General features: G+C 41.1%; 1 protein-coding gene across 2 annotated transcripts in view; it reads right to left on the reverse strand.

Annotated features, from left to right (window-relative positions):
* DOCK8 (dedicator of cytokinesis 8) overlaps nt 1-24354 on the reverse strand; it is a 224329-nt gene that overhangs the window by 53773 nt on the left and 146202 nt on the right. For both annotated transcript variants that reach the window (XM_007182233.3, XM_007182234.2), the window contains exons 22-27: nt 23196-23365; nt 20093-20188; nt 15878-15973; nt 9855-10004; nt 7956-8069; nt 1418-1573 (exon numbers count right to left, since the gene is read on the reverse strand). In XM_007182233.3, coding sequence (XP_007182295.1) covers nt 1418-1573; nt 7956-8069; nt 9855-10004; nt 15878-15973; nt 20093-20188; nt 23196-23365 — 782 coding nt within the window. The remainder of the gene's footprint in view (nt 1-1417; nt 1574-7955; nt 8070-9854; nt 10005-15877; nt 15974-20092; nt 20189-23195; nt 23366-24354) is intronic.

Consider the following 24354-nt stretch of genomic DNA (forward strand, 5'->3'; position numbering starts at 1 on the left):
ATTGACCAGTCCTGGGCAATTCCTGTGTTCTTATCTTGGGGGCATACTTTATATGTCACTAGGAGAATCCAAAATGTCTCTGGAAAGCCTTTCCAGTTTGGTAAGGCTGGGGCAGTCAGAAGGGGAATGTGGGAGAGGACCCAGGGCAGAGCTGGCACCTCTGGAACAGCTGCTTGCCAGTCAGCTCTTTCCCAGTTCACAGGAAGATGGTCATGCAGTGCACATCTGGATCATGTCATTTGGCATGAATAGCTAAGAGTTTAAAAAAAATTATTAAGACAAGCCTTCTCCTTTGGGCTAGTATTCAAGGAATATGCATCAGAAAGAAAACCTAAGAAGAAGAAATCTTGCCTGCTGCTCTGAGCTACTGATTTGTTCCCTATAAATGGAATGTGACTATTAAACAGCATTTCTTTAAAGTTTTTCTAGAGGACACTAGTCCCCCGAACCATCGATGGAGGAAAAAAAAAGATTTCCAGAGTCCAGTCATATTGGGAATCACTGCTTATCATACACAGCCTCCCATTTCCTCTCCCACCCCACAGGCATTTATAATTTATATGAACAAGTTAGAGACTACAGCAAAGAAATCTGTTAACACAGGGTTTTCAAAATGGATTTGTCTTTGGAATTCTGTATTTGCATAATACCTCTTAACATTCTGTAGAATCTGGGGCCCACCAAACTTAACCTGCAAAATATTGTTCTACAAAAAAAGATTGGCCATGTCAGTCAAAGCCTCATCTCTAAATTTTAATACAAGTGTTACTCTTCTGGGCTGATGAAGAAAAAGACTTGTTAGAAATACACTCTCTATAAAACAGAACATTTGATTAGTTTACAATGAGATCTTTTTAGTGTTTCAAGAGCTAAATTATCTGGAATATGATTCAAGGTGGAATCATCCTGAGCTGAATTCCATTCTAAAGCAGAATCAGCAGAAAGTTCTAGGATCGTTCAAAGATATAATATCCATGTTAAAAACCACTACTAGATCATTTGGGAATCAATATAAAGGAAGCTGCCATTTCTTAAATTTTATGGTGTTGAGGTTTAGGAAAAGGGAAGTGAGCAAAGGAGACTGTCAAGCTAGAGTGGAAAGATGATTGTCAGACAAAGGAAGATCTGTGACTTTTCTATGAATTACACATTTTTCATAGTGCATATGGATTCCTTGCTCTACTTGGCCTCAGCAGGGATCCTTGGACCCAGGAAGAAAACAATCACGTAGCTTGTAAATGATTAGTTAGATGGCACAAATATGGGTAGCATACTTGTGTGTATCTGGATCAACTAATCTGGCTTGAATAGCTCAATTTTTCTTCTAATTAAGAAGACCAATCTTTACAGGAATAAATGACTAAGCTAAGCTATTTCAATGAAATAGCTTAAACAATTTTTTCAGTTAGCCGATTACCTGGGAAGATATGGAGGGGCAGGGAGACGCTGGGGCAGTATCATTATTCATAAAGAAGAGGTTCAGATTGAGGTAATGTTCGTGGCTGCAGAGAATTCTCAGGAACTCTAGCCTCATGGAAATGAGCGTTGGAAGGTTGTTGAGCTTGGCTGACAGCTGGGAAGAAAAATGAGAAGAGTTGTTTAAGGTGAATGGGGTTGAGGTTGACAGACACAAAAATATCCTTTCTCCCCAGATTAAGGCAATCAATCGAATAAAAACGAATGGGACAGGGCAACAGATGGCAAAGTCTGCATTACCGGGAGGCCCAGTAAATTTTCATCCATTACTGTTCCCTTTAATGATTCTAGTCTAACAGCTGTCCGAAATGAGGATGCGATTCCCACCCTTGTCAAATCTCTAATACCATGGCAAGCCTGTGTTAAAAATAATCTGGAGGTATGTCTTCAGTGTAACACAATATAATTTCACAAAAATCCCACTGTGTCTGAGAAACTAAATGAAAGCAGTTGACCCTACATGGGCCCACACAAAGCTAATGGAATAGGACTGGATGACTTCAATGCCACAAGTATTCTTTTGTGGTTTCTAATTAAAGGTCCCCCTGGGAAGTTCTCAAACCTGTTCCCTAGATGAAGGCATCAAATTACTTAGAAAAGTATGTAGTCCCTGCATAACAGCCAAGGAGTTTGCCCCAGAGTGGGAGAGGAGGAAGTGGAGGAGAAAGAAAGAGAAAGCTGGAAGAGTTTCCAGGAAAAATCTTCCCTTGAACAAACCAACCCTGAAATAAGCAATGAAAAGCTGGCAAAGGTGACAGTCTGGAATAGATCTCTTGCTTCCCTCAGGTAGGTTGACAACTGAAGGACGGAGACCCTATGGGCTGTGACTCAGAGACAGCTTCTCTTAAGGCAAAGTAAGGAAAGGAGGGTCTTGATGGACCTTCTACCTCTCAATATATCATTATAAATACTCTGCTGCCGCAGCACAGGAAACCAAGCATCTCATCCTTACACATGGCCATGCTTCCTCTTCATGCACTTTAAGAGCAGTTTTATAAACTATACAATTTAAATGAGCACATATTTTCAGCCATTTTAGGAAAAGCCATTGTGTTAACGGCATTTTGCCTATAGAATCTGTAGTTAGACAGTTACTGGAAAAAAATGAACACCATTATATATTATAGAATAAACAGAATATATGACTTCTGTGTAAAAACATTTACCAGAACCCGTACTCTTGTCAATGTGCATTACTGGCTGATTTTGGACCAATGGGGACACCAGCAAATTGAACTGATTAGAACTCGGTCTTACGCCCATCACTTAATGGCCACTCACAAATTTGTTGGGTCAAGCCAGCTAATAGAATTTGAAAGCACAAGATTTTTTAACATTTGAGTAAGCCTGTTTTAGATGTTTTATTTAAATTATTCTTTTTTTTTTTAACATCTTTATTGGAGTATAATTGCTTTACAATGGTGTGTTAGTTTCTGCTGTATAACAAAGTGAATCAGCTATACATATACATACATCCCCATGTCTCCTCCCTCTTGTGTCTCCCTCTCACCCTCCCTATCCCACCCCTCTAGGTGGACACAAAGCACCAAGCTGATCTCCCTGTGCTATGTGGCTGCTTCCCACTAGCTATCTGTTTTCCATTTGGTAGTGGATATATGTCCATGCCACTCTCTCACTTTGTCCCAGCTTACCCTTCCCTCTCCCTGTGTCCTCAAGTCCATTCTCTACATCTGCGTCTTTATTCTGTCCTGACCCTAGGTTCTTCAGAACCCTTTTTTTTTTTTAGATTCCATATATATGTGTTAGTATACGGTATTTGTTTTTCTCTTTCTGACTTACTCCACTCTGTATGACAGTCTCTAGGTCCATCCACCTCACTACAAATAACTCAATTTCGTTTCTTTTTATGGCTGAGTAATATCCCATTGTATATATGTGCCACATCTTCTTTATCCATTCATCTGTTGATGGACACTTAGGTTGCTTCCATGTCCTGGCTATTGTAAACAGAGCTGCAATGAACATTGTGGTACATGTATCTTTTTGAACTATGGTTTTCTCAGGGTATATTGCCAGTAGTGGGATTGCTGGGTCGTATGGTAGTTCTATTTTTAGTTTTTTAAGGAACCTCCATACTGTTCTCCATAGTGGCTGTATCAATTTACATTCCCACCAACAGTGTAAGAGGGTTCCCTTTTCTCCACACCCTCTCCAGCATTTATTGTTTGTAGATTTTTTGATGATGGCCATTCTGACTGGTGTGAGGTGATACCTCATTGTAGTTTTGATTTGCATTTCTCTAATGACTAGTGATGTTGAGCATCCTTTCATGTGTTTGTTGGCAATCTGTGTATCTTCTTTGGAGAAATGTCTATTTAGGTCTTCTGCCCATTTTTGGATTGGGTTGTTTGTTTTTTTGATATTGAGCTGCATAAGCTGCTTGTATATTTTGGAGATTAATCCTTTGTCAGTTGCTTCATTTGCAAATATTTTCTCCCATTCTGAGGGTTGTCTTTTCGTCTTGTTTATGGTTTCCCTTGCTGTGCAAAAGCTTTTAAGTTTCATTAGGTCCCATTTGTTTATTTTTGTTTTTATTTCCATTTCTCTAGGAGCTGGGTCAAAAAGGATCTTGCTGTGATTTATGTCATAGAGTATTCTGTCTATGCTTTCCTCTAAGAGTTTTATAGTGTCTGGCCTTACATTTAGGTCTTTAATCCATTTTGAGTTTATTATTGTGTATGGTGTTAGAGAGTGCTCTAATTTTATTCTTTTACATGTAGCTGTCCAGTTTTTCCAGCACAACTTATTGAAGAGGCTGTCTTTTCTCCATTGTATATTCTTGCCTCCTTTATCAAAGATAACATGATCATATGTGCGTGGGTTTATCTCTGGGCTTTCTATCCTGTTTCTATCCATTGATCTATATTTCTGTTTTTGTGCCAGTACCATACTGTCTTGATTACTGTAGCTTTGTAGTACAGTCTGAAGTCAGAGAGCCTGATTCCCACAGCTACGTTTTTCTTTCTCAAGATTACTTTGGCTATTCAGGGTCTTTTGTGTTTCCATACAAATTGTGAAATTTTTTGTTCTAGTTCTGTGAAAAATGCCATTGGTAGTTTGAGAGGGATTGCATTGAATCTGTAGATTGCTTTGGGCAGTATAGTCATTTTTGCAATGTTGATTCTTCCAATCCAAGAACATGGTATATCTCTCCATCTGTTTGTATCATCTATAATTTCTTTCATCAGTGTCTTATAGTTTTCTGCATACAGGTCTTTTGTCTCCTTAGGTAGGTTTATTCCTAGGTATTTTATTCATTTTGTTGCTATGGTAAATGGGAATGTTTCCTTAATTTCTCTTTCAGATTTTTCATCATTAGTGTATAGGAATGCAAGAGACTTCTGTGTATTAATTTTCTATCCTGCTACTTTACCAAATTCATTGATTAGCTCTTGTAGTTTTCTGGTAGCATCTTTAGGATTCTCTATGTATAGTATCATGTCATCTGCAAACAGTGACAGTTGTACTTCTTCTTTTCCGATTTGGATTCCTTTTATTTCTTTTTCTTCTCTGATTGCTGTGGCTAAAACTTCCAAAACTATGTTGAATAATAGTGGTGAGAGTGGGCAACCTTGTCTTATTCCTGATCTTAGTGGAAATCGTTTCAGTTTTTCACCATTGAGAATGATGTTTGCTGTGGGTTTGTCGTATATGACCTTGTCATATATGGCCTTTATTATGTTGAGGTAAGTTCCCTCTATGCCTACTGTCTGGAGGGTTTTTATCATAAATGGGTGTTGAATTTTGTCGAAAGCTTTTTCTGCATCTATTGAGATGATCATATGGTTTTTAGTCTTCAGTTTGTTAATATGGTGTATCACATTGATTGATTTGCGTATAGTGAAGAATCCTTGCATTCCTGGGATAAACCGCACTTGATCATGGTGTATGATCCTTCTAATGTGCTGCTGGATTCTGTTTGCTAGAATTTTGTTGAGGACTTTTGCATCTATGTTCATCAGTTATATTGGTCTGTAGTTTTCTTTTTTGTGACATCTCTGTCTGGTTTTGGTATCAGGGTGACGGTGGCCTCGTAGAATGAGTTTGGGAGTGTTCCTCTCTCTGCTATATTTTGGAAGAGTTTGAGAAGGAGGGGTGTTAGTTCTTCTCTAAATGTCTGATAGAATTTGCCTGTGAAGCCATCTGGTCCTGGGCTTTTGTTTGTTGGAAGATTTCTAATCACAGTTTCAATTTCAGTGCTTGTGATTGGTCTGTTTATATTTTCTCTGAAAGCACAAGATATTTGCATTTGAAAGAAGACCACATTGTGGCCATCTTTCATAGGTCCCTTGAAACTTCCATGAAGACAGAAATTTCAAAAATAATTTTAGCAATGTTTAGCAAAGAGTAAAGTGCAGTCCCCAAAACATCCTTTGCAAAGGTCAGGACCCAAAGCAGTAGCCTCGGTGGCCCAGTTTTCACAAGGATCTTGCTAAGTCAGTTTAGCCAGAATCCCTCACCCTTGATATCTGATCACTCTTGAGATCTGACCAAATTCCTCATCCCTCACCATCCCCCAGGTGGTATATGATCACCTGGCCTGCCTTCAGCAAAATCCTGTTAGGTTAGTTTGGCCAGAATTCTTCGTTTACCCCTGATGTTTCCTCTTAGTAATTTTTCATCCACTGACTATTCCTACCCTGTTCCTTGGCTATAAATTGGCATTTTTCCTGTTGTATTCAGAGTTGAACACAATCTCTCTCCCCTACTGTAAAACTGTGGTGCAGTGGTCCCTACACCTATCACGATGGTCCTGAATAAAGTCTGCCTTACAGTTTACCACGTGTCATGGATAAATTTTTTCTTTAACAGAGGCTAACCCTGGGCTTATAGTGGTGTTCCAGTATCTCCTTTCCATATATTCAACTTCAAGTTTTGAAAAACATATTAATTTATATTTGCAATTCATCCAGTGACCTGCCATCCTAAACACCTGAGAGGGATGGCAAAGAGAAATGGCACATTCCTCCACCACTCCAATCTGGTGGGATAGGGACAGAAGATCAATGCAGGGTCAGGAGGTCAGGCTGCACAAGATGTTGGTGCTCTGGGACTTCTGATGTTTCCTTAGGATTCGCTTTTTATAAGTCATCTTCCATATTAGGAGTCTCTTTAGAATAGTCATGGTCTTTTTAGTGGGGAGAGGAGATCCTGTTATTTTACAGATGAGGAAATGAGACCCATAGAAATTTAATGACTTATCTAAGGTACAGAGTAATTAACCTACTGTACCTCGAGTTAGGTAGCCATGGCTCTTTCTTCCCTGGAGAAGTGACATAACTCCTCTAAATTTCAGTCTTATAATCTGCAAAATGTTGACAATGACACCTTGCAAGGATCAAATGATACAATTTCTATAAAGTGCTTAACACAGTGCTTTGTCCAGGGGTGGAAGAAACCAGGGGTGGTGACAGTGATGGTGATGGTGGAGGTGGTGGGTGGTGATACTGGTGGCAGTGAAGACAGTGGTGGCGGGTAGTGATGTTAGTGGCAAGGACAGTGGTGGTGGTCCTAAAGTAGGAATATGGAAGGAAAGGAGCAGCAGCAATAATAACTGCTACTTACATTTCTATTGTTGGGATAGTTTGAGGAGGATAGAGAACAAAAGAAGAATTCCATTTGAAAAATCTGGGGCACTGATAAGATGCTCCTGGATTATAAAATACGGTCGGCCCTCTGTATCCACAGTTTCTGTATCCATGGGTACAACCAACTGAGGATTGAAAAATATTCAGAAAAAAAAATTCCAGAAAATTCCAAAAAGCAAACCTTGAATTTGTACTGGCAACTAGTTATATAGCATTTATATTATACTTGATATTATAAGTAATCCAGAGATGATTTAAAGTATGTGGGAGGATGTGTGTAAATTATTTGCAAACACTATGCTATTTTATAGAAGGGACTTGAGAATCCATGAATTTTGGTATCCTTGGGGGAGCTGGGGAGGGGTCTTGGAAATAATCCTCTACAGATACACCAGAGGACAGTATTTGCTTCGTGCCAGGTCAAATTCAGTCTCTTTGATTTTACCAGGGTTCTTTAATGTCAGAATTTCACAACTACAATTAATTAATTACCCTGATATGAGAAAAAAGACCTCATATTTTCAATTCTATACCTGGTCAAAGACTGAATGCTACAGTCATGTAATTTCTGTTAAATGTTAAATTGAAGAAAGCAGCTCATATCACTAACAAATTTCAATTCCCATAGATTAACTTGTTGGCTCTTCCGTGCTGGGTTGGTAAATGCTTCAGAAATCCACACAAACCAGTGTGTCTACAGACGTCCATGACACAAAACAAATGACCTGAAGAATATACCGCAAAACCCAGAATGTACAAGAGTCAAGTTGTCTAACTTGGCAATGAACAAAAGAGCATGCCATGGCAATGAGCATCACATCAGATGGGAAGGAACCAGAACAACAGGGCTGGGTCTGAGAGAACACTCACCTGGTTGCAATAATGTTTGATGAGGTTAAACACAAAGCCACGATCCATGAGTGAGAGGAGGTCATACAAGAAGAAAGCCAGGCTGATGTTGACCTTTTCCGCCTGTTCAATTTCCTTAAAAACAAACATAAACACCCACATCATTTGGTGGTAAACCCTGGTCATAAACTCCCAGGTCTCTGATGGGAAAGTTGGGAGAGGTAGGTCCTATGTTTTTAGCCAGTGTCCCTCTGGAAGATACTGAGCAAAGCAGGTAACCCTGCAAAACTATAGCAAATATAATTTAGAACTTAATTGATGCCATGAGTGTTGAATGAAGTAATTCCTTATCTACTGTTAATATTTAGATACATTTCCTTCTAGGCTTTTTTTCCTACGTGCATATTTATTTGTATAGAATTGAGCTCATTCTCTATCTACAACAGGGTCCTGAATTTATTCATTCAACATTATACTATGAACATTTTCCCACATTCTGGTTTCTCATATTTCTTATATTTCTTTATATTGCTCTACTATAATTTATTCAATTCTGGTAACTATTGTTTTGGCAAAAGTAACTTGAAATGCATTCACTATCTTCAATGAGATAGATTCTTAATTTGTAAGGACTGTTGCAGAAAATCTAATCAGGATAAAAGAACCAGTTTTTACTTAAGGATTTTTTTTTTCTCCAATTAGACAGCATTCCCAGCCTAAGAGAGGTCAGAGTCATACATGGTAAACTCTTGCATGAATTGAGGCTGTGGTTTTGCTTGTATTACTTCTCAGTGCTCATATTTATGAGGGATTTTCACAACACTTCAGAGCAATTGGGGCTTCACTTTTTCATGTTTATGTCCTTTATTCTCAGAATTATAAATCAATTTGCTCTGACACTATTGAAAATATGATTTTAAAATATTTTCCTCTTGTTATCATGTACAGTTTGCAAATTCAGGCCAAGCTGACCAGCCACTGGCATGGATGGAGACTTGGTAGTTTCCACAGTTACCATGGAGTGGCAAGTCCTCATGCTTTCAGCAACCTCCACATGGACCGCTCCTTAAGAAACTGAATATTATGGGCTTGGAATCTTCAGTATTGACTTTGCTGCTAGCTGTGTGACTTTTGGAAAATTTATCAACCTCACTGTGCCTCATTTTTCATGCCTGCCAAAATGGAGACACCATTGCCGCTCTCACAAAGTTTGCCATAAGAAATAACCAAATGGAAATTTCTTCTCCTGAGTACAGGAGAAGTATGCTGCCTGTAGTATTTGTATGCTACCATACAAATACTTCTCCTGAGTATTTGTATGGTGGCATACAAATTCTTCATAATGATAAAGGTATTAATAATGATCACTGCTGCTTCAAATTTTATAGAATTTTAAATTCTGCTTCAAATTTTAGAATTTTGTTTTATTTCATTTTACATACTTTTTTACTTTCTACTTTGAAATAATTTCAAACTTAAGGAAAAGGTGCAAGAATAGTAAAAAGAACTCCTTTAACTAGATGCATCAATACTCGACATTTTGCTACATTTGCTTTATCATTCTCTCTGCATATACAATTTTTTTTCTGAACTATTTGAGAGTAGGTTGCAAATATCATGCTCATTTACCTCATAATACTTCAGGGTATATTTCCTAAGAATAAGAATATTATCTCTCATAGCTACATTGATACAATAATTTAAACTATTGCAATTCCATATTGTAATTTCTTGCTAGCAGTCCCCAGCCCCACCCCAGGGTCCTGTCCAGTATAACATACTGCATTTAGTTGTCATGCAGTATGTTAGTTACATTTTAATTACTGTTTTAAGATGATGCTTATTTTTCTTTGATTATGAAAATAACATATGCCCAAGGTAAAAAATTTCAGAAAGTAAAGAGTAAAATGACACAGTTACCCTCTGAGGTTTCACTAAAAGGGCTGCAATCTCCGAGGTGACCACATTAACAATAGTAGTTATGTCATCTTTGAAACGGTCAGAAAAACGAGTCCTCCGAAAATTGTCCCGTTTGTCCATGTTATGTACATACTGGGCCATGCTTTTCACCTGCAGAGAAGATAGGGGAAATGTCAATGTGGAAACTGGTGACCTGCTTGTACACTGTGGAAAAGGGGAAAAGCCTGGAAGAAAAGCTCATTAACAATGGACTTTCTAACACTCTATCTGTGCTGGTGGTTGCCCAAGCAGGCTCTGATCTGAAAAATGCTCCTGACACCCGGATGGTTACCATGGTGGCAGGAGATGGGAAGGGTGCCCCCTTCTTGACCCCAAGTCAAGGGGCTCCCTTCTTGCTGCTGACAAAGCCAGGGAGCTTAATTCTTTAGCTGCGGTGTCACAAGACCCCCCTTCTCTCAACTGGGAAGGCAGACCTAGACTGGGCCCCTACGGCCACTGAGGCACCACCCTATCATGGCACACAACACAGTCCAGAAAGTGGAACTGTTTATGAGACTGTTTTTGATGTGAACTGAAGTAATTTCTGCCTCTGAAACTACAGTAAGGAGAACAAGAGAGAAATGGTCCTCTTATGTCAAGTTTCCACTTGATCAGGAGAACAGTTTTTCCAGAAACAATTCTACAGTACGCTAGCTGGAAACTTAACCACTGCTTGGAACATTACCTCTAGGAGAAATTATGTTCAGAGTTTTATACGACTAGCTTGCTAAATATACATATATATGTATACATTTATCTTATATAATTATATATTTAAAATACATATTTAATGTATATGTAGTTTAAATAAAAACCTATATATCAAGCAGAGATTGTCTATATTATGACTAGTGCAATACCAGCTCAATGCCTACCACAATTTTAAGCCAAAATCATGCTTATTTTTTGGACTTCTTCCTGGGCCAGGAGATCGTGGGTCAATACACCCCCTTTTGATACAGCCTGAGGTTGCGTCTTGTTGGAAGCTGCTCAGAGCTATTGGGAACAGTCTGATGGGAAAGGCTGGGAGCGGCTGTGGTCAGGTGCCTACCCCTTCCATAAACATGTCCACACTAGTCTGAGAGTCACTGCATAAAGAAATGGCCCTGGAACTTAAACCACCCACACTGGCTTGAAGGTGACCCACTAGGTCAGGGCTGGAAGAAGAGAGGACAAAGACAGTGTATGGGAAAATGACTTGCACTCCCAATAGCGCTAACAGCGGATTTCTGTTTCTAAGAATGCAGGGGTGGCAATATTTTTAGCACTGAGATAAACAGAGATTAACAAAAACAAAACAAAACACAGAAGAGGTAAATTAAGAAGTGAAAACATACAGATAGGTAAATGTGTTTTCTGTGTTCAGATAATGCCACAGCCAGTTTGGGGAAGACCTAAGAACATAAAATCCTGAAGCCCAGGGTAAGAACCACAGTTTCTCTTCACAGTAGAGTCCTTCTTGGCTCAGGACACACTAAAGTGTCTGTACCCCACAGAGTCACATGTACTTGATGGAAGACCTGAATGAGAGGTGGGAACTGGACCCAGTATTTGTCTGACAAAACGCCTCTCTCACTATGATCCTAACAAAGGACGGAGGAAGACGAGGCCCCTTTGTTTAGAGCTACCTGCTCCTGATTCCCTGCTGCCTAACCCACCCCAGCACCAGGCTTTTAGAACTCACTGTTGTGTTCGGCTCCTGCCTGCTGATTTTGGCCATCCTACAAACAAATAGATAATCCTCACAATACCATACTTCCAACTATTGGCCTCTTGCCAGACTGTCAGCTACTTGCCAACTACTATGTTCTTTGCATCTCAAGAGAGGAACACCCAGTAGAAATAGTAGTGGAGACTTGGTCCGTTATTTGTAGGGTGGGATAAGGCAGGAAAATATTTTCCTCCATATTGGCCTCTGTGACCCATTCAAAGCTGGGATACCAAGAACCCCTTGGTGTAGAACTTCATGTCCTGGGTAAACTGGGTCACCATTTACCTCTGGATCCCCAAAGTCTGGCTCAGCAGTTTCTAGAAGCATGGGGATTTATTCATTAGCAAGTGTGAAATCTGCCCAAGGATTGTGTTCAACAGCTCTGATGCCAAAGTGGTCGTTCATTAGCACGTGGGCATTAATACAACTAAAGGGTGTTGAATTGCCCAGGTTGTTGGCTAAGCCCAAGGAGGCTGTAGTTCCTTTCTCCTCAAGCTTCTTGGGAAAAAAACTGTTTGGGTTTTGAAACAACTTCTTAGGCATCTGTAAGGCAAATGCAAAAGCAATGTGTGGAGGACTGGGCGTCCTGTCTGGGTCCAAGATCAGTTTCCTTGCAAAGTTCTGGCTGGGGCTGATAGTTTCCATTCGCCTCCAAATGCAAACTCCAGCTCCCTTTCTTGCCCTTCTCCATCTATCTCTGATATCCATCATTCAGGACTCCTTGAACTTAGGCTTCTGGTTGGACCTGGCCAATGGGAGGCACCATCAGGGGACCAGTGGGCGGGAGAAGAGTGGTCCAGGTACACATCCACTCCACTGCCCTCATCCCTATGCAGCGTGCTTCTGGCAGTGGCAGTGTTTCTCTAAGATGCCAGCTCCTTGTCACGTGGACCCTCTTCTCTGCCTCAGCTTTCTCTTGCCCCCAGTTACACTATTCCATACCCTTGCTTCTTTAGAGCTAGGAGAGAGAAAGGCTTCCAGCACCTCCTGCTCCCAGGGTGCCTCACCAACCCTTATCTGCTTCTGTAACCTGGCACATACCCTGGGCAAAGTCCCTTTGATAAATGCTTTTCAGTTAACCCTTTTGAGCAACGCCAACACTGTCCTGCGAGGACCCTGACAGACTTAGTTATAACCTGCAGAGCCCTGGGCGACTGAGTAGTCAGTATCCTGGGTGATCTGCATGTTGACCAACCCCCTCCAAGCACTCGTATCAGTAGGACTTTCTTTCCAGCTTCTGCATCTGTTTACCAGAAAGGACTCCTAGAGGAAGGAGGGCTATCAGCTTTAGCTTTTGCTTTCTTCCCTGAGCCTACTGAGTCCTAGTAAATAAATGTGCAAGATCAAAAGCAATTTTCACCTGTTCCATGGCTCTCAGATCCCTGCAGTTAGGGGCACTGAAGTGGTACTGATGAAATCTTTGGCGGACCTGGAGACTTCTCCTTACGGCCTCCACCCTTCCTCCAACCCCATCTGTAAACTGGGGATGATGGAAAGCTCCGGCCTGAGGGTCGTCTGAGGATTCAACCAGATGATGCTTACATTGCTTACAAGGGCACCTAGCATGTATATAGATGCTCAACACATTTTAGGTGTTATTATTTTCCCTTCCTTGGGGATGCCAGCTGTCATTGGTATTATATGAAGCACAGAGTATCATTACATTTGCAGAGAATGCAAACTTGCCTTTGAAAGAGAGCTCTAAGATGCCACGAGGAGCCATTTAGGGCTAGCAATGCTGAGTTCATGCCGACTGAGAATGGGATAGTGATTGCAGCACTCCATTAAAGTTGACTTTGGAATACAAAGGTTTCGCATGTTGTTAATACGTTAGGCTAAGAAAATGTTTTGTAACTTTAAGCTTCCAAGGAGAAGCAAAATGGCAGAGGAACAGAATTTGAACTAGAGCATTGCGGAACTGAGGCCCTGCCCCTCCCTGGCTGAGAGGGCTGGACAAACCCCTACTTAGCCTCAGGGTCCTGTGTTTGCACCAGGGATAACTGCTCACGATAGAGCTTATAATACATAGCTACTAAATAAGATCTAAGAATGATTAGGTGAAGTGTGTGCAAATGTGTGCAGGTGTGTGAGTAAACGACATGAAACATCTTTGAACTGAGATACTGCTTTCCTTTGGGACTCTCTTCTAAGAGATTCCACAATGTCAAAGTGAGTTTTTGCGTCATGTCTTTTAAAATTTGCAATATGGCAGATCAACTCAGTTGAAGATTATTTGTATGAATTATCTATAGATGGATTACCACCTGAGTCAATCTTCTTTATGGAGAAACTTGATGGTGGTAGGATGGGTACATAGAAACAGGATGTACTGGGCACACAGTGGTGGTTTTGATCCTTCTCTTGCCTCAAGACAGAGTTTATGGCCAGCCTCTTCCTGCCAGATTGCAAAGCTCATGTCTCACTGCTAATGCGGTTGCTCCAAGACTTGTGAGCTGCAGCCACCCACCTGAAGCAGCTTGGCTTTTAGAATGCAAACTCCTGGTGCTGGCTGCATGTAGAGACCCCTAGCTCTGTTCGGGCCTCACAGAGCAGAGGTGGTGTGGACTAGCAGATCTTCAGCATGCTTGGAAGGCACCTGGGCAGACAGGTTCAGGCACTGCCGGCTTCCCCCTCCTCACTGCACTCAGTATTCTAGGGAGGGGCTCCAGATCTGCTTTATTCTCACTAAGCAGCACCCTAGGTGGTTCTGCTGCAGGCATCTGGGATTGTGTTTGGAAAAGACATCTCGCTAGCAATACCTTTCTCAAACGAGGGGTGGGAACTTGGTGAAACTCTAAGGGATTTGCATCCTGGATGTGCTTCTGTGGCCTGGGCCTCACTTCTTTTTAACTCTGTTGCACACTACTTCCCATTTCCTCCCCAATGTAGGTTTTATTTTTGTTTCCTTTGACCCTCTTGTCCTCTATGTCTTATTGTTCAGTATTGTTCTCTTTTACTTGGGCTTGAACTTAAATAGATAAACTAGAGCTCAGGTGAAAATCCTACCATCTCTCTCAAAAAAAAAATTATCCCCTTTAACAGTGTCACAGAGGAAAGAACCCAGTCAATACAAAGCTAACTCTATCGCTAAATCTCAACCCACTCTTTATCCTCTGGATTGTTCGTATGTGCACTTTTATGTAGTTAGTGTCTGTGCTTTCATACCTTTTTCATTTAACCTCATTTCACAATGCATCTCAATTTATCAACATTGACAAAATGCTTATTCTAGTGGCTTTATGGCAAAATCCTTTCACTTCTAGCATAAAATAGGTATTACTATTATTCTCTTTATTTTGAAATTAAAGACTATGCTGTACCTTTTACTTTTCTGTTAGAGAACAGATAGAAGTTGCAGGTAAACAGATTTACAAGTTTCATTTTTCCCCCCAACAAATATTAGTTGGTGCTTGTACGATGCCAAGCCATGTTCTGGGGCTAGAGATAAGATAATGAAGAAGACAGACCTCAATCCTAGAAATCCAACAGGCAAGAGAGAAAAACAATTACAAATTGTGATAAGTGCTAGGAAGGAAATAAAGAGGGTGTTTAAAAGGAGAGGAATAGAGTGGAAGACATATTATGGTATAAGGTGGTCAGAAAAGGCCTCTCAGAAGTGGTGACATTAAAGCTGAAACCTAAAGAGAAGAACTCCCAAAGTGTGTATGTATGTGGGGGGCATGAAAGGTACGGACAGGGGAAAGAATCTTAAGAAGGCTCTGAGGCTGAAAAGGTCTCAGCATCTTCAAAGGACCAAACTGGAAACAATGTGGCTGAATGAGGGGGGGAATAGGGCCTAAGATAAGGTTAGAGATGAAGGGAAACAGAATCATCCAAGGGCTTTTTAGGCCATGAGAAAAATGTGTGCTTTATTTCCAGTACACTGAAAATCACTGAAAGGTTTTAAAGAGGGGAGTGTCGTTATCTGCTTAATTTTGAGTTGCCCTGTGCAGATTGGATGGGCAGAGGGCACAAGTGAATGCAGGCGGGCAAAGAGGAAGCGATTGCAGACATGACGGCAGCTTGACTAGGCGGGGAGCGGTGAAGATTGGTGAGAAGCGGCAGGTGGAAGTAGATTTTCAAGGTGGAATCAGTAAGATTTGGTGGAAGATGGATGGAGGGGTGAGGGAGAGTTAAAACTGAAGAAATGATCCCAGGTTTTCTGCAGGAGCAACTCAGTAGATAAGATGTCAGTTCCTACTATGGGAAACCTCACTGCCTGTCTGCTTTTCGTGCCCTACCGAGCACAGATATAAACATGCAAGAATCTCACCAGAAGCTCAAAGAAGAACCAGGAGTACTTGAAGACTGTTTCTTTCACCATTCCAGTGCTGACCACCATCTGCAGGGCAAGCTCCTCATGGAAATGCTGGACAAAAAACACAAAGCATTACACTTACGTAATGATGGTCTGTACTAGGTGCTTTATTCGCCAACCCCACTTTTCTTTTTTCCCAATTGTAATAGCTTGTTAGTATATGTCCTAGATGTCTTAGACCACAGTGGATGGCAAAGTCAATGCTGACATAATCTGAGACTGGAAGGCATTTTAAGTAGGTAGGAGAAAGCTGTGTGGATCCCAAATCCCCAGAGCCACACAAACACAGGCAGGAGTTGCGAGGGAGGAAGGGGGCACAGCAGGAGTGTATTTTTAATCCTTTCTTGAAAACAAAAGGCAGTAGAGCATTCTGAGTCACTGGAAACCTGTGCACATGGGGCTTCTAAACCTTACTGGAGAACTGGGTTTGAAGGAATGGCCTCGGCAGGGGAGTGAAGCTAATACATTCTATGGGGGAAGCATTCCTGGGTAGCAGTCGGAACTGAGACTCTGTTCTCTTCCTTCTGGGTCCCACTGTAAACCCTCTGTGTGACCATGTGTTAGCTGTTCCTCTCCTTACCCTCAACGTTCTCATCTATAAACTCAGTTGATAGCAGTGGTTCTCAAACTTGAATGTTCGTCAGAATCCCTTGGAGAGCTTGTTAAGAAACAGATTGCTGAGCCCACCTCCAGAGTTTCAGATTCAGTAGGTCTGGGGTGGGGCCTGAGAATTTGCATCTCTAACAAGTTCCCGGGTGATGCTGTCATGGCTGGTCCAGGGACCTCGATTAAAGAACCACTGTCTAGATGGTATTTCAACTCCCTTCTAGATGGAACAATTTTTGTTTTTATAATCCTGCTATGGCTTTGTGGGAAACGAGGTTTGGGTTTATCAGTAGATTGTCTGCATTAAAAGGCATAGGGGTAGCAGCTTGAACTCAACCAATTTCTATACTTCTTTGTCCCAGGGTCAGATGCTCCACTTTATGTCTACACTCCCTGTCAAGTCATCTGACTGCAAATGTAGCAGACAGTGATTTTTTACACCTTTTGCATCTTTCTCATTCCCTACTTTATCTGGATACTTGTTAATACTCTTGACAACAGCTCTGATGGGGAACAAGTTTAAGACTAAAGGTAGGGCAACCAACTCATCTCAGTTTGCCTGAGACTGTTGTGGACAAAAACAATGTTGCCTGTCATTTCAGTAAACAACAAATGTTGCCTGCTTATTCCAGTGAACAACAAACGTTTCCAGACCATCAAGCCATCAGCCACTGAGACCCAGACGGTGCACCCTGAGGGGAATTCAGGATGAACAAAAACAGGATACTGGCCCTAGGTAGTTAAGATGCATATCTAAGGAATAATTTCAATGAGCCCAGACTCTTGCATCTTCCCATACACAGAAAAACACTAAAATCATTAACTTGAGATGTCTGTTTTTCACGAACATCTTTTGACGTTCAACTACATGGGGTTTTTTTTCAGCAAAAATCCCTATATATCCTGGCTCTTCCCTTACCTCTTTGGACCAGTCCCTCAGATATCTGAGAGACTGTATCCTGGGCTATAGTCCTCGGTAATGTCCCCGAATAAAACATAATTCTCAACGTTTAGGATGTGCGTTCTTTTCAGTCAGCACTGTCCTGGTCTTAAAATGCAAAGTCCTACATCCCAAGGGCCCCCTAAGTCCCGGAAAAACTGGGATAGCTGGTCACCCTAACTGATGGCAAAAATGATGTCTGGGCATTTTCTGTGGATTCCATTCATTTTACAACCATAAAATCTAGAATAAATACAGATGAACTCATTTTTTATTGCTCAGTGGGTAAGAAAGCTGAAACTACTTGAACACCCTAATATCACATCCTAGAGTACTGGCATATGTGGAAATAAAGTTTTAAAGTCAACACCCAAAGCAAAAATTGATTAGAGCAAAGCTTACCCTTGACAAACCTTTAAATTACCTACAGTGTACAGTAGGCATGGAACACAATTTACTGATTCTTATGTACAGTAAAATTGGAGTTACTCAACTAAACTAAAAGGAGACAAATGGAAAAATCTCTGTGCAGATGTCTGGGTGTTCAAACTATTTACATCCCCTGATGGTTAATGGGGACGAATGGAGAATGCTGAAGTGTTTCAGCTTGTCATTGGTCCCACTTCATTCTGTCAGGAGAGTCAAACCTTTATAATCTCAATACACGTGAACATATTTGTGTGCTGTTGTGAGACATGAGGGAAGCTCTCCCACCTGGGAGAGGTGCAGGGCTGCGTGTTAATCTAGCAGGTGGTCTAAGCTTGCCCTGATGTAACTCAGCTACACCCAGATCTTCCCATTGTATGGAAGACAAGCTCCACAAGCTTCAAAGGTAACCTCTGGAAAATAGGTCAGTTTGACTGCCAGAATCTTAAGGCAAGAGGAGATTAGAGGAGGATAAGCCGCTTCTTAAAGTAATTTATGTTGCTTACCAGGCAACATTATTACAAGAACACCTTGCTCCGGAGGTTACAGAAAATAGCCAAGCAGCTAAACCCAGTTTGCTGAGCTATTAAGGAAACACACTGGTTAAACCTCCCTCTGAAATGAAATGATTCTCTTCTGGTCATTGAAATGACCAGAAACAAAATCAAAACAAGGCAAATGTGCCCAGAAGAAATCAGCCCCTGCCTGAAGCAAGCCAGGCTGTAAGCAAATCATGGTTTTTAAGAAGGAAAATGGTACTTGTAACCAGTCCCTGCAAAGCCCAAAGCTAAGATTTAAAGTAAGTGAAATATTTATTTTCAGCACCTCATGACACCTTCTTTTACTCCTCCTGTTAGAATTAACTCCTGGTACCTCTTTCCAGACAAATGGAGCCCGTATTACTGCCAAGTCTGCAGGCACTGGACCCTACCAGGGCCTCCTCATGCCTGATCTTCCCCTCAGCCGGTCCAAAGTGAGCTGTGCTGAAGCTCATTCCCTCCATGCCTGTTTAACACATCTTTCCCAGTGGTGTGAGCTGTTGCAAAGAGCTTCCTGTGTTATCCTTCCAATCAGCATATTTACATTTTAATAGGGGTCTTGAAAGACACTCAAGACCTTAACTTAAGTAGCTACTAAAATGGTGAGACTCTTGGGTGCCTGGCAGAGGAGAAAACTCGGGGCAGACAGTTCCTTTATCCTCCACCCCTTGGACCACACATGACGTGACAACTGGAGAATCCTCTTAATATAAAGAGTTCTTTCTGACGAGCAGCTTAACAGCTTGTCACGTCTCTGAACTCATAGGTAAGGCTGATTGGAAAGAATTACAAGGCTTTTCATGTTTGATATCGTATTGAAATAACTGATACCTAATTATTGCCATTCACTTTTTTTTTTTTTTTATAAAGTTTTGTTTTTTTTTTTTAATTTTTTTTTTTTATAGCTACTTTATTTATTTATTTTTGGCTGTGTTGGGTCTTCGGTTCGTGCGAGGGCCTTCTCCGGTTACGGCAAGCGGGGGCCACTCTTCATCGCGGTGCGGGGACCGCTCTTCATCGCGGTGCGCGGGCCTTTCACTATCGCGGCCCCTCCCGTTGCGGGGCACAGGCTCCAGAGGCGCAGGCTCAGTAGTTGTGGCTCACGGGCCCAGCCGCTCCGCGGCACGCGGGATCTTCCCAGACCAGGGCTCGAACCCGTGTCCCCTGCATTAGCAGGCAGACTCTCAACCACTGCGCCACCAGGGAAGCCCTGCCATTCACTTTTTGAGGATGAATTGTCCCCAGCTCTCCTTTTACCAAAAAAAGAAGCTAATACAGTAGTTCTCAGGTTCTCAAAGTGTGGTTCCTGGACTAGCATCAGCTGGGAACTTGTCAGAAGTGCAAATCCTTGGGCCCTACTTCACATCTACTGAATCAGAAACTCTAGGCGTAGGGCCAGCAGTCAGTTTTAACAAGCCACCCAGGTACTTCTGATGTACGGTAAGTTGGGGAACCACTGAGTTAGTAGGTAATCAGGTGGTCAAAAAATGGGGCACCTTGGACAGGGCTGCAAAAGTGTGTGCGTGCGTGTGTGTGTGTGCGTGTGCGTGCATGTGTGTGTTAGGAGGGCAGGAACAAGACAGGACAGTACTTGATGGCATCTATTTTCAATCATAGTGAGAGGCTGGGCAAATTATTCTCACACTGCCTGTTCAGTACCTTTTTGCTGACTGGCCTTGGGGTTGTTGTTGAACTTGGAGCATCATTATTGCCAGAGCAATAGTAAGACATCCGCATGCAGCTACGATCAGCCATCTGAAATACACAAACCATGACTCAACAGTCAACCAACAGTGGTCCCCAGAAAGATGGCCCAACGGGCTGGAAATCACAAGCTTAGAATTCATTGTTAACATATTTCTTTCTTTCTTTTTTTTTTTTTTTCTGGTTACAAAGGTAAAACAACTGCCAAGAATAAACATAAAACAAAGCAAAGAAGGTAAAGTTACACCTACTTCTACTTGCTCCTGAGATATTCACTGTTAGTTGGTGTGTAGCCACCTATAGTTAAATCCTAGTTAAAAACCACCAGGTGCTCAGCAGTCCCTTCAACTTTCTAAGTCTCTGACTTAATTGGAAGAGCAGGAAAAAAAAAAATGTGTGGGAACAGTGCCTCTCTGTGGGTTAGCATGGTACTTTACCCAGTCTCCTAAACACTCTAATAAATTGTCAAAAAAACACTTCTGAAAGGAAGATCATGCTTGATACTTCTAGTTAGACAAAATTTTTTCCCCTCACTACAGAATAATTTAAAAATTCTTAACCTAGTCCACAGAGAAAATTTAATATTTTCACTTTTATTAAAGGAAACCGTAATAATCAAGTCTGTGGATAACAGCTGCTGACCACTTCTCCCCTAGGCAATCCGAAAAGATACTGCTTAAAGAGGACTTAGATGCAAAATTGAACCAGGGTGTGCTGGCAAATGCTTAACAACTAGCTCTCGGAGGGGAGGGGCTGATTGGTAGAATCTGCCAATTTCTGTGCTTGTGAATGCTTCCATCATAGCTGATCTCAAATTAACATGACATTACCAAATATGGTGTTGCAAAGAGATGTGCAGTAGCAAACCACTGTACAGTATTTCCACCGTACAGTAGGCATAAATAACCTCAAGAACATAGATAACAGTAAAATGTAGTAAAGTAATTAAGAAGGGATGAGGTTTGAGTACTCCCTTAAAAAGGGAATCATTTTAGATTTATGGACAAGTTGCAAAGGTGGTTCTTGGATACCCTTCACCAAGTTCCTCTTAATGTTAATATCTTACATAAATATGGTACATTTGTCAAAACTAAGAAATTAACATTGGCACATTAACTATTAACTAAACCACAGACTTTATCTGAGTTTCACCAATTTTTCCACTAACGTCCTGTTCTGCTCCAGAACACTGCATTTAGATTACCTTCGTTTTCCATATAACTTATTTGTTAGTTTATATAATTTAATTTTTAATAATGTCTGTGTTTAACAACTGGTTCAGAAAGTTCCTGAAAATTTAACAATCAGCTCTCAGAAACTGGTATGAACCAGCTCCAGCACATCCCTGGGTTGATTCTGTAAGTCAAAAAGGATAGAATATCAACAATTTCATATGATACAACCTATAGATCATCAGAATCTCTAGGAGTGGATCTATAGATGATTCTTACATTCATCCAGGGTTCAGAACTTCTACAGAGATGAGGAAAATCAGGCTCAGGGCAGGAATTGACTTGCCCATGACCACAGGCCTGGGTGGTATCAGATCGAGACCCAACCCTGGTCTCCAGATTTCCTGTCTCACAACGTACTGTCTCAAGTGGGTGGTTTGTGTAAGGGAAATGATGTCAAAACCTAGAGAGTTTGATTTATCTTCATCAGAGGAAATTACATTATTCTAAAAGCTTAGCCACCCTGAGGCCACAGATAACTGGAAAGAAAATTTAGATTAAGAATTCACGGTAACTTTGTACATATGTGAAAAACCACTGAATTACACACTTCAAAAGGGTGAATTTTATGCTATGTGAATTATATCACAATTTTTAAAAATTTCAAATGAGACATTTTACAAAATACCTGACCAGTATGCCTCAAAACTGTCAAAGTCCTCAAAAACAAGGAAAGTCTAAGAAATTGTCACAACCCAGAGGAGCTAAGGAAACGTCACTACAAAATCTAATGTGGTATCCAGGGTGGGATCCTAGAACAGAAAACAGACATTAGGGATAAACTGAGGAAATCTGAATAAAATATAAACTTTAGTTAATAATAATAATATATCAGTATTGGTTCATTGTGACAAATGTGCTGTTCTAATGTAAAATGTTAATAACAGGGAAACTATGCATCGAGTACACAAAAATTTTCTGTCATATATTGACAATAATTCTATAAATCTAAAACTTTTATAAAATAAAAAGTTTTTGAGAGGGGCTTCCCTGGTGGTGCAGTGGTTGAGAATCCGCCTGCCAATGCAGGGGACATGGGTTCGAGCCCTGGTCTGGGAAGATCCCACATGCCGCGGAGCAACTGGGCCCGTGAGCCGCAACTACTGAGCCTGCGCGTCTGGAGCCTGTGCTCTGCAACAAGAGAGGCCGCGATAGTGAGAGGCCCGCGCACCGCAATGAAGAGTGGCCCCCACTCGCTGCAACTAGAGGAAGCCCTCGCATAGAAACGAAGACCCAACACCGCCAAAAATAAATAAATAAATTCAGTAAAAAAAAAAAAAAAAGTCATTGTAATTAAAAAAAAAAAAAAAAGTTTATGAGCAACCATAAAGAATTCATGGAGGGAAACAATCTAGGGCAAGTCACCAACCCTCCCAGGATCTTGGTGTTTGTTTATAAATTTGGCTTTGATCTTTGGGATTCTTACATGGGATAATCAATCTATGGATGTTAATGAATCTAAAAGGCAAGTTATTAAAAAATAAAACAAAAAACAGTCTTTCTAGGCATCAAAAACAGTTAAAGCCAAATTTTTTCCTTGAAGATAAAACTCATGGTATTCATCGACTCCACGGGGCTAAACCAGCTATGCTCGAGAAACTTCCCACCAGAGTTCACTAACTCCGCGCATACCTTCAAATGCCAGTCTTGCCTGGCATCAGAATGATCTCAGTCACTTCAAAAGAAAAGGATATTAATAACTTGAAAGCTGAGCATTTGACCAAGACAGTGGGCAGCAGTAATGGTTGATTTCGTGTTGTCTCTCCAAGTGTTAGTTAAAAATAAAAAAGCCCATGTCTCTTTCCAGGGTTTGACATCTTCCTTACCTTTGAAGACATGATGTTCTTAACCTCCTCGTCTGCTGCAGAGTGTGTCCCCGCGAGGTCTGGGTTACTGCTGCTCATCACTCGGGCCTGCATCAGCTTCGAACTCACAGCGGCAGCAGACGTGCGTCCGTATGTGTGGTAGCGAGGGTCCGGGAGGGAAGTGGGGCCGCCTGCACCCCACCAGGTATAGACATGTCAACGGAAAGGGGATCAGAGTCACTTATTGGACTTGAGAAGGAACTGAGGAGGGATGGGGTAGGTAGTAGAGTGGAAACCCACTAGATTAGGTCTTGGAATTAGGGTCTTATTAGCAAATGCCGAGGGGAGGCCAGGGGGGCAATGTTTTGGTGGAAAGATAGGGTGTAAGGCAGTAGGGAGTGGTGAGGACTGTGGTAAACTGGAAACACATGCCTCATCCAAAGACAGCGGCTGCTCCTCATCTCCAGCTTATTATTGCCATGGAGGAACAGTCCATGAGGTTCTGGTTTCTCAAGACAAGCTCGAAATGTGGATATTTTTTATTTCTTAATATTTAAATGATGACAGTTTTATAAGTCTTGCATTTCTGAGATTTGAGAATCCAAGGAATCATCTGAATCTTATGTGAATCAGTATACACTGTATAGCAATGTTTCTCACCTTTAAGTATTTACATGTGTTCAAAGGTGATTATGTGAGTCTATGAATATTATGAGTATTTTTTAAAAACATTTAAAATTACAGGTTTACTTGAAATGAGGCTGCATGGACTAATAAATATGCCCAAGTTCCTTTGTTAGAGCCTGGAATTTTGTTAACTTATTGATGCTACTTTTTATATCATGCTGACCAGACGTTCTGGTTGATTATTACTTATGTAAATAATTAAAAAGAGTGGAGAAATGAATTATTATTTCAGAAGTTTAGTTTGGGGGGAATGAGAAAAGGGATTTATTTTTTCATAATGAAAAGTTTAGGGGCCACTGCTTACCACAGCTATCAAATATATATTATTTTCCTTATCATTATGATCCTAGAATCCTAGGCATCTGTTGTCACTTCTCCAGCTTTTAAAAGAAGGGACTCACAACTGAATCAGAAAGTACCGACTGGGTGAAGATCAGTGAGGGATTATCAAATAGGCAGAAAAAAAAGTGTTTAGAATATAAAAATAGGGAGG

Source organism: Balaenoptera acutorostrata, chromosome 6 (assembly GCF_949987535.1).
Source record: "Balaenoptera acutorostrata chromosome 6, mBalAcu1.1, whole genome shotgun sequence".
Lineage (NCBI taxonomy): Eukaryota > Metazoa > Chordata > Mammalia > Artiodactyla > Balaenopteridae > Balaenoptera > Balaenoptera acutorostrata.